At 49.7% G+C, this 15,918-nt stretch overlaps 1 protein-coding gene across 5 annotated transcripts in view; it reads right to left on the bottom strand.

Annotated features, from left to right (window-relative positions):
- LOC138281115 (uncharacterized) overlaps positions 1–15,918 on the bottom strand; it is a 415,049-nt gene that overhangs the window by 118,057 nt on the left and 281,074 nt on the right. For all 5 annotated transcript variants that reach the window (XM_069219553.1, XM_069219552.1, XM_069219551.1 and 2 more), the window contains exon 13: positions 9,689–9,788. In XM_069219553.1, coding sequence (XP_069075654.1) covers positions 9,689–9,788 — 100 coding nt within the window. The remainder of the gene's footprint in view (positions 1–9,688; positions 9,789–15,918) is intronic.

The following is a 15,918-nucleotide window of genomic DNA, read 5'->3' on the forward strand; positions in this document are numbered from 1 at the left end:
TGGTGTGTGTGAAAACAAGAGCACAGTGCAAGGCACAGGGTGAACAAGTAGAGCTGGAGTCTGGAAGAATGGCCCAGCCTACCAAGAGAACAGGAAAGTCAGTTGGGAAACCAACTGCAACACAGCAAAAGAAAGGGAACCTCTCTTCTCAGGAAGAAGTTCTGCCCTCTGAGGGAACTGAGCCTTTGGAGCTTGAACCTTATCAGGTTGAGCTCTTAGGCCCAGGGGGACCCTCAAGGGAGGAGCTGTGTAAGGGACAAGAAACCTGTCCCTCTCTTGAAGGCCTTAGGCAGCAAGCTGCTGAAGAGTCCAAAGGCAAGAAAAATGGAACACATAGGGTCTATTGGGAAGATGGACTCCTGTACACTGAGGCCAGAGACCCCAAACCTGGTGCCACTAGGAGAGTGGTAGTGCCTCAGCTGTTCAGGAAGTTCATCCTAACATTGGCCCATGACATTCCCCTTGCTGGACATTTGGGACAAACCAAGACGTGGGAGAGGTTAGTCAACCACTTCTACTGGCCCAATATGTCCAACATGGTTAAGGAGTTTTGCCTCTCCTGCCCCACCTGTCAAGCCAGTGGTAAGACAGGTGGGCATCCAAAGGCCCCCCTCATTCCACTTCCAGTGGTGGGGGTTCCCTTTGAAAGAGTGGGTGTGGACATAGTTGGTCCACTAGAACCTCCCACAGCCTCAGGAAATATGTATATCCTGGTAGTAGTGGATCATGCTACCAGGTATCCTGAAGCTATTCCCCTTAGGTCGGACTACTGCCCCTGCAGTAGCCAAGGCCCTCATTGGTATCTTTACCAGAGTGGGTTTCCCTAAGGAGGTGGTGTCTGACAGAGGTACCAACTTCATGTCAGCATACCTAAAGCACATGTGGCATGAGTGTGGGGTGACTTATAAATTCACTACACCATACCATCCACAAACTAATGGCTTAGTTGAGAGATTCAACAAGACATTAAAGGGCATGATCATGGGTGTAGGAAGTTGGCTCTGTATGTGCTATTTCAAAGTGAGGAATAGCATGCCACAGAGTCCAAGGGTTCCCCTTAGAGGTAAAATAGTGGTAAAAATAGATAATACTAATGCTCTATTTTTGTGGTAGTGTGGTCGAGCAATAGGCTTATCCAAGGAGTAGTGTTAAGCATTTGTTGTACATACACATAGACAATAAATGAGGTACACACACTCAGAGACAAATCCAGCCAATAGGTTTTTATATAGAAAAATATCTTTTCTTAGTTTATTTTAAGAACCACAGGTTTCAAATTCTACATGTAATATCTCATTCGAAAGGTATTGCAGGTAAGTACTTTAGGAACTTCAAATCATCAAAATTGCATGTATACTTTTCAAGTTATTCACAAATAGCTGTTTTAAAAGTGGACACTTAGTGCAATTTTCACAGTTCCTAGGGAGGTAAGTATTTGTTAGGTTAACCAGGTAAGTAAGACACTTACAGGGCTTAGTTCTTGGTCCAAGGTAGCCCACCGTTGGGGGTTCAGAGCAACCCCAAAGTCACCACACCAGCAGCTCAGGGCCCGGTCAGGTGCAGAGTTCAAAGTGGTGCCCAAAACACATAGGCTAGAATGGAGAGAAGGGGGTGCCCCGGTTCCGGTCTGCTTGCAGGTAAGTACCCGCGTCTTCGGAGGGCAGACCAGGGGGGTTTTGTAGGGCACCGGGGGGGACACAAGCCCACACAGAAATTTCACCCTCAGCAGCGCGGGGGCGGCCGGGTGCAGTGTAGAAACAAGCGTCGGGTTTGTAATGGAAGTCAATGGGAGATCCAGGGATCTCTTCAGCGCTGCAGGCAGGCAAGGGGGGGGTTCCTCGGGGAAACCTCCACTTGGTCAAGGGAGAGGGACTCCTGGGGGTCACTCCTCCAGTGAAAGTCCGGTCCTTCAGGTCCTGGGGGCTGCGGGTGCAGGGTCTCTCCCAGGTGGTCGGGACTTAGGATTCAAAGAGTCGCGGTCAGGGGAAGCCTCGGGATTCCCTCTGCAGGCGGCGCTGTGGGGGCTCAGGGGGACAGGTTTTTGTACTCACAGTCTTAGAGTAGTCCTGGGGTCCCTCCTGAGGTGTTGGATCACCACCAGCCGAGTCGGGGTCGCCGGGTGCAGTGTTGCAAGTCTCACGCTTCTGGTGGGGAGCTTGCAGGGTTCTTTCAAAGCTGCTGGAAACAAAGTTGCAGCTTTTCTTGGAGCAGGTCCGCTGTCCTCAGGAGTTCTTGTCTTTTCGAAGCAGGGGCAGTCCTCAGAGGATGTCGAGGTCGCTGGTCCCTTTGGAAGGCGTCGCTGGAGCAGGATCTTTGGAAGGCAGGAGACAGGCCGGTGAGTTTCTGGAGCCAAGGCAGTTGTCGTCTTCTGGTCTTCCTCTGCAGGGGTTTTCAGCTAGGCAGTCCTTCTTCTTGTAGTTGCAGGAATCTAATTTTCTAGGGTTCAGGGTAGCCCTTAAATACTAAATTTAAGGGCGTGTTTAGGTCTGGGGGGTTAGTAGCCAATGGCTACTAGCCCTGAGGGTGGGTACACCCTCTTTGTGCCTCCTCCCAAGGGGAGGGGGTCACAATCCTAACCCTATTGGGGGAATCCTCCATCTGCAAGATGGAGGATTTCTAAAAGTTAGAGTCACCTCAGCTCAGGACACCTTAGGGGCTGTCCTGACTGGCCAGTGACTCCTCCTTGTTGCTTTCTTTGTTCCCTCCAGCCTTGCCGCCAAAAGTGGGGGCCGTGGCCGGAGGGGGCGGGCAACTCCACTAAGCTGGAGTGCCCTGCTGGGCTGTGACAAAGGGGGTGAGCCTTTGAGGCTCACCGCCAGGTGTCACAGCTCCTGCCTGGGGGAGGTGTTAGCATCTCCACCCAGTGCAGGCTTTGTTACTGGCCTCAGAGTGACAAAGGCACTCTCCCCATGGGGCCAGCAACATGTCTCTAGTGTGGCAGGCTGCTGGAACTAGTCAGCCTACACAGATAGTCGGTTAAGTTTTAGGGTGGCACCTCTAAGGTGCCCTCTGTGGTGTATTTTACAATAAAATGTACACTGGCATCAGTGTGCATTTATTGTGCTGAGAAGTTTGATACCAAACTTCCCAGTTTTCAGTGTAGCCATTATGGTGCTGTGGAGTTCGTGTTTGACAGACTCCCAGACCATATACTCTTATGGCTACCCTGCACTTACAATGTCTAAGGTTTTGTTTAGACACTGTAGGGGTACCATGCTCATGCACTGGTACCCTCACCTATGGTATAGTGCACCCTGCCTTAGGGCTGTAAGGCCTGCTAGAGGGGTGGCTTACCTATACTGCATAGGCAGTGAGAGGCTGGCATGGCACCCTGAGGGGAGTGCCATGTCGACTTACTCGTTTTTGTCCTCACTAGCACACACAAGCTGGCAAGCAGTGTGTCTGTGCTGAGTGAGAGGTCTCCAGGGTGGCATAAGACATGCTGCAGCCCTTAGAGACCTTCCTTGGCATCAGGGCCCTTGGTACTAGAAGTACCAGTTACAAGGGACTTATCTGGATGCCAGGGTCTGCCAATTGTGGATACAAAAGTACAGGTTAGGGAAAGAACACTGGTGCTGGGGCCTGGTTAGCAGGCCTCAGCACACTTTCAATTGTAAACATAGCATCAGCAAAGGCAAAAAGTCAGGGGGCAACCATGCCAAGGAGGCATTTCCTTACAATGGGGCTCCCAGAAAAACTCAAAAGGAGATGGGATGTCCTCTTGCCATGTCTGCTTTTCGCTTACAGAGAGGTGCCACAGAAGGGAGTAGGATTCTCACCCTTTGAACTTCTGTTTGGTCATCCTGTAAGAGGACCACTTGCTCTTGTTAAAGAAGGCTGGGAGAGACCTCTCCATGAGCCTAAACAAGACATAGTGGACTATGTACTTGGCCTTCGCTCTAGAATGGCAGAGTACATGGAAAAGGCAACCAAAAACCTTGAGGCCAGCCAACAGCTCCAGAAGTTTTGGTATGACCAAAAGGCTGCACTGGTTGAGTTCCAACCAGGGCAGAAAGTCTGGGTTCTGGAGCCTGTGGCTCCCAGGGCACTCCAGGACAAATGGAGTGGCCCTTACCCAGTACTAGAAAGGAAGAGTCAGGTCACCTACCTGGTGGACCTGGGCACAAGCAGGAGCCCCAAGAGGGTGATCCATGTGAACCGCCTTAAGCTCTTCCATGACAGGGCTGATGTGAATCTGTTGATGGTAACAGATGAGGATCAGGAGGCAGAGAGTGAACCTCTCCCTGATCTTCTGTCATCAGACCCAAAAGATGGCACAGTAGATGGAGTGATCTACTCAGACACCCTCTCTGGCCAACAGCAAGCTGATTGTAGGAGAGTCCTACAACAGTTTCCTGAACTCTTCTCCTTAACCCCTGGTCAGACACACCTGTGTACCCATGATGTGGGACACAGGAGACAGCATGCCTGTCAAGAACAAGATCTTCAGACAATCTGACCATGTTAAGGAAAGCATCAAGGTGGAAGTCCACAAGATGCTGGAATTGGGAGTAATTGAGCGCTCTGACAGCCCCTGGGCTAGCCCAGTGGTCTTAGTCCCCAAACCTCACACCAAAGATGGAAAGAAAGAGATGAGGTTTGTGTGGACTACAGAGGACTCAATTCTGTCACCAAGACAGATACTCATCCAATTCCAAGAGCTGATGAGCTCATAGATAAATTAGGTGCTGCCAAATTCTTAAGTACCTTTGACTTGACAGCAGGGTACTGGCAAATAAAATGGCACCTGGAGCAAAAGAGAAAACAGCATTCTCCACACCTGATGGGCATTATCAGTTTACTGTTATGCCCTTTGGTTTTAAAGAATGCCCCTGCCACCTTCCAAAGGTTGGTGAATCAAGTCCTTGCTGGCTTGGAGTCCTTTAGCACAGCTTATCTTGATGATATTGCTTTCTTTAGCTCCACCTGGCAGGATCACCTGGTCCACCTGAAGAAGGTTTTGAAGGCTCTGCAATCTGCAGGCCTCTCTATCAAGGCATCCAAATGCCAGATAAGGGCAGGGAACTGTGGTTTACTTGGGCCACCTTGTAGGTGGAGGCCAAGTTCAGCCACTCCAACCCAAGATCCAGACTATTCTGGACTGGGTAGCTCCAAAAACCCAGACTCAAGTCAGGGCATTCCTTGGCTTGACTGGGTATTACAGGAGGTTTGTGAAGGGATATGGAATCCATTGTGACAGCCCTCACTGAACTCACCTCCAAGAAAATGCCCAAGAAAGTGAACTGGACTGTGGAATGCCAACAGGCCTTTGACACCCTGAAACAAGCAATGTGCTCAGCACCAGTTCTAAAAGCTCCAGATTATTCTAAGCAGTTCATTGTGCAGACTGATGCCTCTGAACATGGGATAGGGGCAGTTTTTGTCCCAAACAAATGATGATGGCCTTGACCAGCCTGTTGCTTTCATTAGCAGGAGGTTACTCCCCAGGGAGCAGCGTTGGAGTGCCATTGAGAGGGAGGCCTTTGCTGTGGTTTGGTCCCTGAAGAAGCTGAGACCATACCTCTTTGGGACTCACTTCCTAGTTCAAACTGACCACAGACCTCTCAAATGGCTGATGCAAATGAAAGGTGAAAATCCTAAACTGTTGAGGTGGTCCATCTCCCTACAGGGAATGGACTTTATAGTGGAACACAGACCTGGGACTGCCCATGCCAATGCAGATGGCCTTTCCAGGTTCTTCCACTTAGAAAATGAAGACTCTCTTGGGAAAGGTTAGTCTCATCCTCTTTCGTTTGGGGGGGGGGGGGGGGGGGGGGGGGGGGGGGGGGGGGGGGGGGGGGGGGGGGGGGGGGGGTTGTGTAAGGAAATGCCTCCTTGGCATGGTTGCCCCCTGACTTTTTGCCTTTGCTGATGCTATGTTTACAATTGAAAGTGTGCTGAGGCCTGCTAACCAGGCCCCAGCACCAGTGTTCTTTCCCTAACCTGTACTTTTGTATCCACAATTGGCAGACCCTGGCATCCAGATAAGTCCCTTGTAACTGGTACTTCTAGTACCAAGGGCCCTGATGCCAAGGAAGGTCTCTAAGGGCTGCAGCATGTCTTATGCCACCCTGGAGACCTCTCACTCAGCACAGACACACTGCTTGCCAGCTTGTGTGTGCTAGTGAGGACAAAACGAGGTAAGTCGACATGGCACTCCCCCTCAGGGTGCCATGCCAGCCTCTCACTGCCTATGCAGTATAGGTAAGACACCCCTCTAGCAGGCCTTACAGCCCTAAGGCAGGGTGCACTATACCATAGGTGAGGGTACCAGTGCATGAGCATGGTACCCCCTACAGTGTCTAAACAAAACCCTTAGACATTGTAAGTGCAGGGTAGCCATAAGAGTATATGGTCTGGGAGTTTGTCAAACACGAACTCCACAGCACCATAATGGCTACACTGAAAACTGGGAAGTTTGGTATCAAACTTCTCAGCACAATAAATGCACACTGATGCCAGTGTACATTTTATTGTAAAATACACCCCAGAGGGCACCTTAGAGGTGCCCCCTGAAACTTAACCGACTATCTGTGTAGGCTGACTAGTTTTAGCAGCCTGCCACAAACCGAGACATGTTGCTGGCCCCATGGGGAGAGTGCCTTTGTCACTCTGAGGCCAGTAACAAAGCCTGCACTGGGTGGAGATGCTAACACCTCCCCCAGGCAGGAATTGTCACACCTGGCGGTGAGCCTCAAAGGCTCACCTCCTTTGTGCCAACCCAGCAGGACACTCCAGCTAGTGGAGTTGCCCGCCCCCCTCCGGCCAGGCCCCACTTTTGGCGGCAAGGCCGGAGAAAATAATGAGAAAAACAAGGAGGAGTCACTGGCCAGTCAGGACAGCCCCTAAGGTGTCCTGAGCTGAGGTGACTCTAACTTTTAGAAATCCTCCATCTTGCAGATGGAGGATTCCCCCAATAGGGTTAGGATTGTGACCCCCTCCCCTTGGGAGGAGGCACAAAGAGGGTGTACCCACCCTCAGGGCTAGTAGCCATTGGCTACTAACCCGCCAGACCTAAACACGCCCTTAAATTTAGTATTTAAGGGCTACCCTGAACCCTAGAAAATTAGATTCCTGCAACTACAAGAAGAAGGACTGCCTAGCTGAAAACCCCTGCAGAGGAAGACCAGAAGACGACTACTGCCTTGGCTCCAGAAACTCACCGGCCTGTCTCCTGCCTTCCAAAGATCCTGCTCCAGCGACGCCTTCCAAAGGGACCAGCGACCTCGACATCCTCTGAGGACTGCCCCTGCTTCAAAAAGACAAGAAACTCCCGAGGACAGCGGACCTGCTCCAAGAAAGGCTGCAACTTTGTTTCCAGCAGCTTTGAAAGAACCCTGCAAGCTCCCCGCAAGAAGCGTGAGACTTGCAACACTGCACCCGGCGACCCCGACTCGGCTGGTGGAGATCCGACACCTCAGGAGGGACCCCAGGACTACTCTGATACTGTGAGTACCAAAACCTGTCCCCCCTGAGCCCCCACAGCGCCGCCTGCAGAGGGAATCCCGAGGCTTCCCCTGACCGCGACTCTTTGAATCCAAAGTCCCGACGCCTGGGAGAGACCCTGCACCCGCAGCCCCCAGGACCCGAAGGACCGGACTTTCACTGGAGAAGTGACCCCCAGGAGTCCCTCTCCCTGGCCCAAGTGGAGGTTTCCCCGAGGAACCCCCCCCTTGCCTGCCTGCAGCGCTGAAGAGATCCCGAGATCTCTCATAGACTAACATTGCGAACCCGACGCCTGTTTCTACACTGCACCCGGCCGCCCCCGCGCTGCTGAGGGTGAAATTTCTGTGTGGGCTTGTGTCCCCCCCGGTGCCCTACAAAACCCCCCTGGTCTGCCCTCCGAAGACGCGGGTACTTACCTGCAAGCAGACCGGAACCGGGGCACCCCCTTCTCTCCATTCTAGCCTATGTGTTTTGGGCACCACTTTGAACTCTGCACCTGACCGGCCCTGAGCTGCTGGTGTGGTGACTTTGGGGTTGCTCTGAACCCCCAACGGTGGGCTACCTTGGACCAAGAACTAAACCCTGTAAGTGTCTTACTTACCTGGTAAACCTAACAAAAACTTACCTCCCCTAGGAACTGTGAAAATTGCACTAAGTGTCCACTTTTAAAACAGCTATTTGTCAATAACTTGAAAAGTATACATGCAATTTTTATGATTTAAAGTTCCTAAAGTACTTACCTGCAATACCTTTCGAATGAGATATTACATGTAGAATTTGAACCTGTGGTTTTTAAAATAAACTAAGAAAATATATTTTTCTATACAAAAACCTATTGGCTGGATTTGTCTCTGAGTGTGTGTACCTCATTTATTGTCTATGTGTATGTACAACAAATGCTTAACACTACTCCTTGGATAAGCCTACTGCTCGACCACACTACCACAAAATAGAGCATTAGTATTATCTATTTTTACCACTATTTTACCTCTAAGGGGAACCCTTGGACTCTGTGCATGCTATTCCTTACTTTGAAATAGCACATACAGAGACAACTTCCTACACCACCCCCCAAGAAAACTTAGTGGTGCAGTTTATGGGTGTCATAATTCTTGGTGTTCAAGTAAATGGTGAGAACAGGCTTGGTTGCAAGTTTATAAGAAGGATATAATTTTGGTTACTCTACAAGACCCAAATTATAGCAACTGCAAGGAATAGATGTAGCAGTGTGTCAGTATTCACAGGGGTGTTGCCTAGCAGTACTGGTCTAACAAGCCTACATCTCTAACTACTGCTTGATGTGCAAAATAAACATCGACTGGGATATAGCCCTGATTAATTAACAGTGGTTGAGATCTATTCAAGGATTCCACTCATCTTTTTGTATACTTCAGTTTTTCAACAATACTTAAAACAATCCATAAGAGTAGCTTTGTCTTCTAGATTGTGGGTTTCTACAGCAAAGTTCAAGATTAGACAGTTTCAACTGGTCTAGGTATACAAAGCAAAGCAAAAAATAATTAGTGTATGAAGGTGGGAGCGGGTTAAGCTGCAGCGGTTTCCATTGAGAAGCCTTGTCCAACATACTGAAGTGGCAAGCAAGTTTCCACTCAGGAACTATAAGGCAAAGATGGATGTTCAAAGTACATTCAGTTCCTTTGCAGGAAGGCAGATATTTATGAGATGGACACTCCCTATAAATTTTTTTTTTTAAAAACAAAAAAAACAAAAACTTTATTTAGGCCACCACTAGGTGGTGCCCGATATCTCACTTCACCAGAGGGGGCCTTATGGAGGTGATGGACTGAAGACAGATACATTTTCAAAGACAATTATGGAATCAACCACTAGATTTACAGCACATGCAAAGTGTGTGTAAGCCACAAATTAAGGAGATGATAATTTTCAAGGAATGATTATCAAAAGAAAAGTGGTCAATAAAACAGACCAAAAGGGATTAGATCATCAAGTGCGGAAATAGAAGAACGGAGAAAGGCATAAAAGGTTGGGACATGCTGGAAGGTAAGAGAATATTAGAAGATGGCTACAATAGACAGGGAATTTTTGAGAGAGATAAGAGGCAAAGGATTAGACTGATTAATGAATGAGGAAAGGGAGTTTACTTCATGGCTTACTCCTCTGGTTCTTGCAGTGCCGGGGATAACAAAGTGGCTGAGGAGTAATGCTGAATTTATAAGTTACAAAACAACTATCACAGGTTATTTGATTTGTATAGTAGTACCTGAAGGGCCAAATGATTGTGAAGATGGCTGGATAGCTGGGTTGGCTTGCGAAAGAGTTTCAGCAACACTTCTTGCTCTAGCAACCTTCTCAGCATGTGCCTAGAAATACAAAGAAGTCCGATAAGTTGTTTTTGTATGTGTAGGGCAACACCTAGTAATCAGAAACAGTAGTTTATCCATCTACTACATAATATGCCAGTTATAGTGCAACCACAGCACATTTTCTTGAACTAGCAGTCAATGAAGGATAACTTTTCACGAGTCCTTCAAGCAGTCAGTTGTCACTGGGTAGTATCCTGGCGCAAACTGGTTTACAAGTGGCTCTGATAAAAGCAACAATTAGTACCTTTGAATTAGATAGTCAAGTTATTTATTTTTTGGGACAATGGAGTCTTTCTAGGAACTTGATTTGTGCAGACACTGAGCAAGCCTCCAGAAACTGGAGATGTCTGGAAACTGAAGAGCCCTGCACATCGGTGTAAAAGAAGCCAATAGAACCACAAGTGGTACCTCCAAGGAGCTGCCTTTCTCCCTCTAAACTGTAATCAACTCAGGGAAAGCCTGCTGCACCACCTTGCTGTGCCTGAACATAGTCTGACCAAAAGCCACAAGGTTGGCACATCCTAGCTGAAAACAAGATCATCATCAGCTGGGTTAAAGATTAAATCCATCACCTTCATGCATGGTGTAAGGAAATGCCTCCTTGGCATGGTTGCCCCCTGACTTTTTGCCTTTGCTGATGCTATGTTTACAATTGAAAGTGTGCTGAGGCCTGCTAACCAGGCCCCAGCACCAGTGTTCTTTCCCTAACCTGTACTTTTGTATCCACAATTGGCAGACCCTGGCATCCAGATAAGTCCCTTGTAACTGGTACTTCTAGTACCAAGGGCCCTGATGCCAAGGAAGGTCTCTAAGGGCTGCAGCATGTCTTATGCCACCCTGGAGACCTCTCACTCAGCACAGACACACTGCTTGCCAGCTTGTGTGTGCTAGTGAGGACAAAACGAGTAAGTCGACATGGCACTCCCCTCAGGGTGCCATGCCAGCCTCTCACTGCCTATGCAGTATAGGTAAGACACCCCTCTAGCAGGCCTTACAGCCCTAAGGCAGGGTGCACTATACCATAGGTGAGGGTACCAGTGCATGAGCATGGTACCCCTACAGTGTCTAAACCAAACCTTAGACATTGTAAGTGCAGGGTAGCCATAAGAGTATATGGTCTGGGAGTTTGTCAAACACGAACTCCACAGCACCATAATGGCTACACTGAAAACTGGGAAGTTTGGTATCAAACTTCTCAGCACAATAAATGCACACTGATGCCAGTGTACATTTTATTGCAAAATACACCCCAGAGGGCACCTTAGAGGTGCCCCCTGAAACTTAACCGACTGTCTGTGTAGGCTGACTAGTTCCAGCAGCCTGCCACACTAGAGACATGTTGCTGGCCCCATGGGGAGAGTGCCTTTGTCACTCTGAGGCCAGTAACAAAGCCTGCACTGGGTGGAGATGCTAACACCTCCCCCAGGCAGGAACTGTGACACCTGGCGGTGAGCCTCAAAGGCTCACCCCTTTGTCACAGCCCAGCAGGGCACTCCAGCTTAGTGGAGTTGCCCGCCCCCTCCGGCCACGGCCCCCACTTTTGGCGGCAAGGCTGGAGGGAACAAAGAAAGCAACAAGGAGGAGTCACTGGCCAGTCAGGACAGCCCCTAAGGTGTCCTGAGCTGAGGTGACTCACTTTTAGAAATCCTCCATCTTGCAGATGGAGGATTCCCCCAATAGGGTTAGGAATGTGACCCCCTCCCCTTGGGAGGAGGCACAAAGAGGGTGTACCCACCCTCAGGGCTAGTAGCCATTGGCTACTAACCCCCCAGACCTAAACACGCCCTTAAATTTAGTATTTAAGGGCTACCCTGAACCCTAGAAAAGGAGATTCCTGCAAACTACAAGAAGAAGGACTGCCTAGCTGAAAACCCCTGCAGAGGAAGACCAGAAGACGACAACTGCCTTGGCTCCAGAAACTCACCGGCCTGTCTCCTGCCTTCCAAAGAACTCTGCTCCAGCGACGCCTTCCAAGGGACCAGCGACCTCTGAATCCTCTGAGGACTGCCCTGCTTCGAAACAGACAAGAAACTCCCGAGGACAGCGGACCTGCTCCAAAAAGACTGCAACTTTGTTTCGAGGAGCAGCTTTAAAGACCCTGCAATCTCCCCGCAAGAAGCGTGAGACTTGCAACACTGCACCCGGCGACCCCGACTCGGCTGGTGGAGAACCAACACCTCAGGGAGGACCCCCGGACTACTCTCCGACTGTGAGTACCAAAACCTGTCCCCCCTGAGCCCCCACAGCGCCGCCTGCAGAGGGAATCCCGAGGCTTCCCCTGACCGCGACTCTCTGAAACCTAAGTCCCGACGCCTGGAAAAGACCCTGCACCCGCAGCCCCCAGGACCCGAAGGACCGGACTTTCACTGGAGAAGTGACCCCCAGGAGTCCCTCTCCCTTGCCCAAGTGGAGGTTTCCCCGAGGAAGCCCCCCCTTGCCTGCCTGCAGCGCTGAAGAGATCCGTTGATCTCTCAGACTAACATTGCAAACCCGACGCTTGTTTCTACACTGCACCCGGCCGCCCCCGCGCTGCTGAGGGTGAAATTTCTGTGTGGGCTTGTGTCCCCCCCGGTGCCCTACAAAACCCCCCTGGTCTGCCCTCCGAAGACGCGGGTACTTACCTGCAAGCAGACCGGAACCGGGGCACCCCCTTCTCTCCATTCTAGCCTATGTGTTTTGGGCACCACTTTGAACTCTGCACCTGACCGGCCCTGAGCTGCTGGTGTGGTGACTTTGGGGTTGTTCTGAACCCCCAACGGTGGGCTACCTTGGACCAAGAACTGAACCCTGTAAGTGTCTTACTTACCTGGTAAAACTAACAAAAACTTACCTCCCCCAGGAACTGTGAAAATTGCACTAAGAGTCCACTTTTGAAATAGCTATTTGTCAATAACTTGAAAAGTATACATGCAATTGAAATGATTCAAAGTTCCTAATGTACTTACCTGCAATACCTTTCAAACAAGATATTACATGTTAAATTTGAACCTGTGGTTCTTACAATAAACTAAGAAAAGATATTTTTCTATATAAAAACCTATTGGCTGGATTTGTCTCTGAGTGTGTGTACCTCATTTATTGTCTATGTGTATGTACAACAAATGCTTAACACTACTCCTTGGATAAGCCTACTGCTCGACCACACTACCACAAAATAGAGCATTAGTATTATCTATTTTTACCACTATTTTACCTCTAAGGGGAACCCTTGGACTCTGTGCATGCTATTCCTTACTTTGAAATAGCACATACAGAGCCAACTTCCTACACATGGTTTTTGGTGAATTTGCATTGTCCCATGCTCATACTGTGCATCTAAAGTGCATACATCTGCTGTAAGGTCTGGTTCTTCTCAATTTCACAAAAACATCTGAATTGTCTTTCTAACCCATGAGGGTCAGGATACCTTACAGACGAAAAAACAAACTGAAAAGTTCCCAGTGGGTACTGAGGTCACCGGATAACCATTTGACTGCCTACTACACCCATTGTGGCCATGATACTTAGTGATATGAATAATTAAATACATTCTGATAAGATCTTGTGGTTTTATGTAGCATATCTGACCATCATTTGGTCCTCCTAAAGTCCTAACAGTTTACTAATCTCACCTCAAGTGAAAAATTACACATTTCCAATTGCCATTTGTAAGGAAATGCCTCCTTGGCATGGTTGCCCCCTGACTTTTTGCCTTTGCTGATGCTATGTTTACAATTGAAAGTGTGCTGAGGCCTGCTAACCAGGCCCCAGCACCAGTGTTCTTTCCCTAACCTGTACTTTTGTATCCACAATTGGCAGACCCTGGCATCCAGATAAGTCCCTTGTAACTGGTACTTCTAGTACCAAGGGCCCTGATGCCAAGGAAGGTCTCTAAGGGCTGCAGCATGTCTTATGCCACCCTGGAGACCTCTCACTCAGCACAGACACACTGCTTGCCAGCTTGTGTGTGCTAGTGAGAACAAAACGAGTAAGTCGACATGGCACTCCCCTCAGGGTGCCATGCCAGCCTCTCACTGCCTATGCAGTATAGGTAAGACACCCCTCTAGCAGGCCTTACAGCCCTAAGGCAGGGTGCACTATACCATAGGTGAGGGTACCAGTGCATGAGCATGGTACCCCTACAGTGTCTAAACAAAACCTTAGACATTGTAAGTGCAGGGTAGCCATAAGAGTATATGGTCTGGGAGTCTGTCAAACACGAACTCCACAGCACCATAATGGCTACACTGAAAACTGGGAAGTTTGGTATCAAACTTCTCAGCACAATAAATGCACACTGATGCCAGTGTACATTTTATTGTAAAATACACCACAGAGGGCACCTTAGAGGTGCCCCCTGAAACTTAACCGACTATCTGTGTAGGCTGACTAGTTTTAGCAGCCTACCACAAACCGAGACATGTTGCTGGCCCCATGGGGAGAGTGCCTTTGTCACTCTGAGGCCAGTAACAAAGCCTGCACTGGGTGGAGATGCTAACACCTCCCCCAGGCAGGAATTGTCACACCTGGCGGTGAGCCTCAAAGGCTCACCTCCTTTGTGCCAACCCAGCAGGACACTCCAGCTAGTGGAGTTGCCCGCCCCCTCCGGCCAGGCCCCACTTTTGGCGGCAAGGCCGGAGAAGATAATGAGAAAAACAAGGAGGAGTCACTGACCAGTCAGGACAGCCCCTAAGGTGTCCTGAGCTGAAGTGACTCTAACTTTTAGAAATCCTCCATCTTGCAGATGGAGGATTCCCCCAATAGGGTTAGGATTGTGACCCCCTCCCCTTGGGAGGAGGCACAAAGAGGGTGTACCCACCCTCAGGGCTAGTAGCCATTGGCTACTAACCCCCCAGACCTAAACACGCCCTTAAATTTAGTATTTAAGGGCTACCCTGAACCCTAGAAAATTAGATTCCTGCAACTACAAGAAGAAGGACTGCCCAGCTGAAAACCCCTGCAGCGGAAGACCAGAAGACGACAACTGCCTTGGCTCCAGAAACTCACCGGCCTGTCTCCTGCCTTCCAAAGATCCTGCTCCAGCGACGCCTTCCAAAGGGACCAGCGACCTCGACATCCTCTGAGGACTGCCCCTGCTTCGAAAAGACAAGAAACTCCCGAGGACAGCGGACCTGCTCCAAGAAAAGCTGCAACTTTGTTTCCAGCAGCTTTAAAGAACCCTGCAAGCTCCCCGCAAGAAGCGTGAGACTTGCAACACTGCACCCGGCGACCCCGACTCGGCTGGTGGCGATCCAACACCTCAGGAGGGACCCCAGGACTACTCTGATACTGTGAGTACCAAAACCTGTCCCCCCTGAGCCCCCACAGCGCCGCCTGCAGAGGGAATCCCGAGGCTTCCCCTGACCGCGACTCTTTGAACCTAAAGTCCCGACGCCTGGGAGAGACCCTGCACCCGCAGCCCCCAGGACCTGAAGGACCGGACTTTCACTGGAGAAGTGACCCCCAGGAGTCCCTCTCCTTTGCCCAAGTGGAGGTTTCCCCGAGGAATCCCCCCCTTGCCTGCCTGCAGCGCTGAAGAGATCCCGAGATCTCTCATAGACTAACATTGCGAACCCGACGCTTGTTTCTACACTGCACCCGGCCGCCCCCGCGCCGCTGAGGGTGAAATTTCTGTGTGGACTTGTGTCCCCCCCGGTGCCCTACAAAACCCCCCCTGGTCTGCCCTCCGAAGACGCGGGTACTTACCTGCAAGCAGACCGGAACCGGGGCACCCCCTTCTCTCCATTGGAGCCTATGCGTTTTGGGCACCACTTTGAACTCTGCACCTGACCGGCCCTGAGCTGCTGGTGTGGTGACTTTGGGGTTGCTCTGAACCCCCAACGGTGGGCTACCTTGGACCAAGAACTAAGCCCTGTAAGTGTCTTACTTACCTGGTTAAACTAACAAATACTTACCTCCCCTAGGAACTGTGAAAATTGCACTAAGTGTCCACTTTTAAAACAGCTATTTGTGAATAACTTGAAAAGTATACATGCAATTTTGATGATTTGAAGTTCCTAAAGTACTTACCTGCAATACCTTTCGAATGAGATATTACATGTAGAATTTGAACCTGTGGTTCTTAAAATAAACTAAGAAAATATATTTTTCTATACAAAAACCTATTGGCTGGATTTGTCTCTGAGTG

The sequence above is a fragment of the Pleurodeles waltl genome, chromosome 2_2 (assembly GCF_031143425.1).
Source record: "Pleurodeles waltl isolate 20211129_DDA chromosome 2_2, aPleWal1.hap1.20221129, whole genome shotgun sequence".
NCBI lineage: Eukaryota > Metazoa > Chordata > Amphibia > Caudata > Salamandridae > Pleurodeles > Pleurodeles waltl.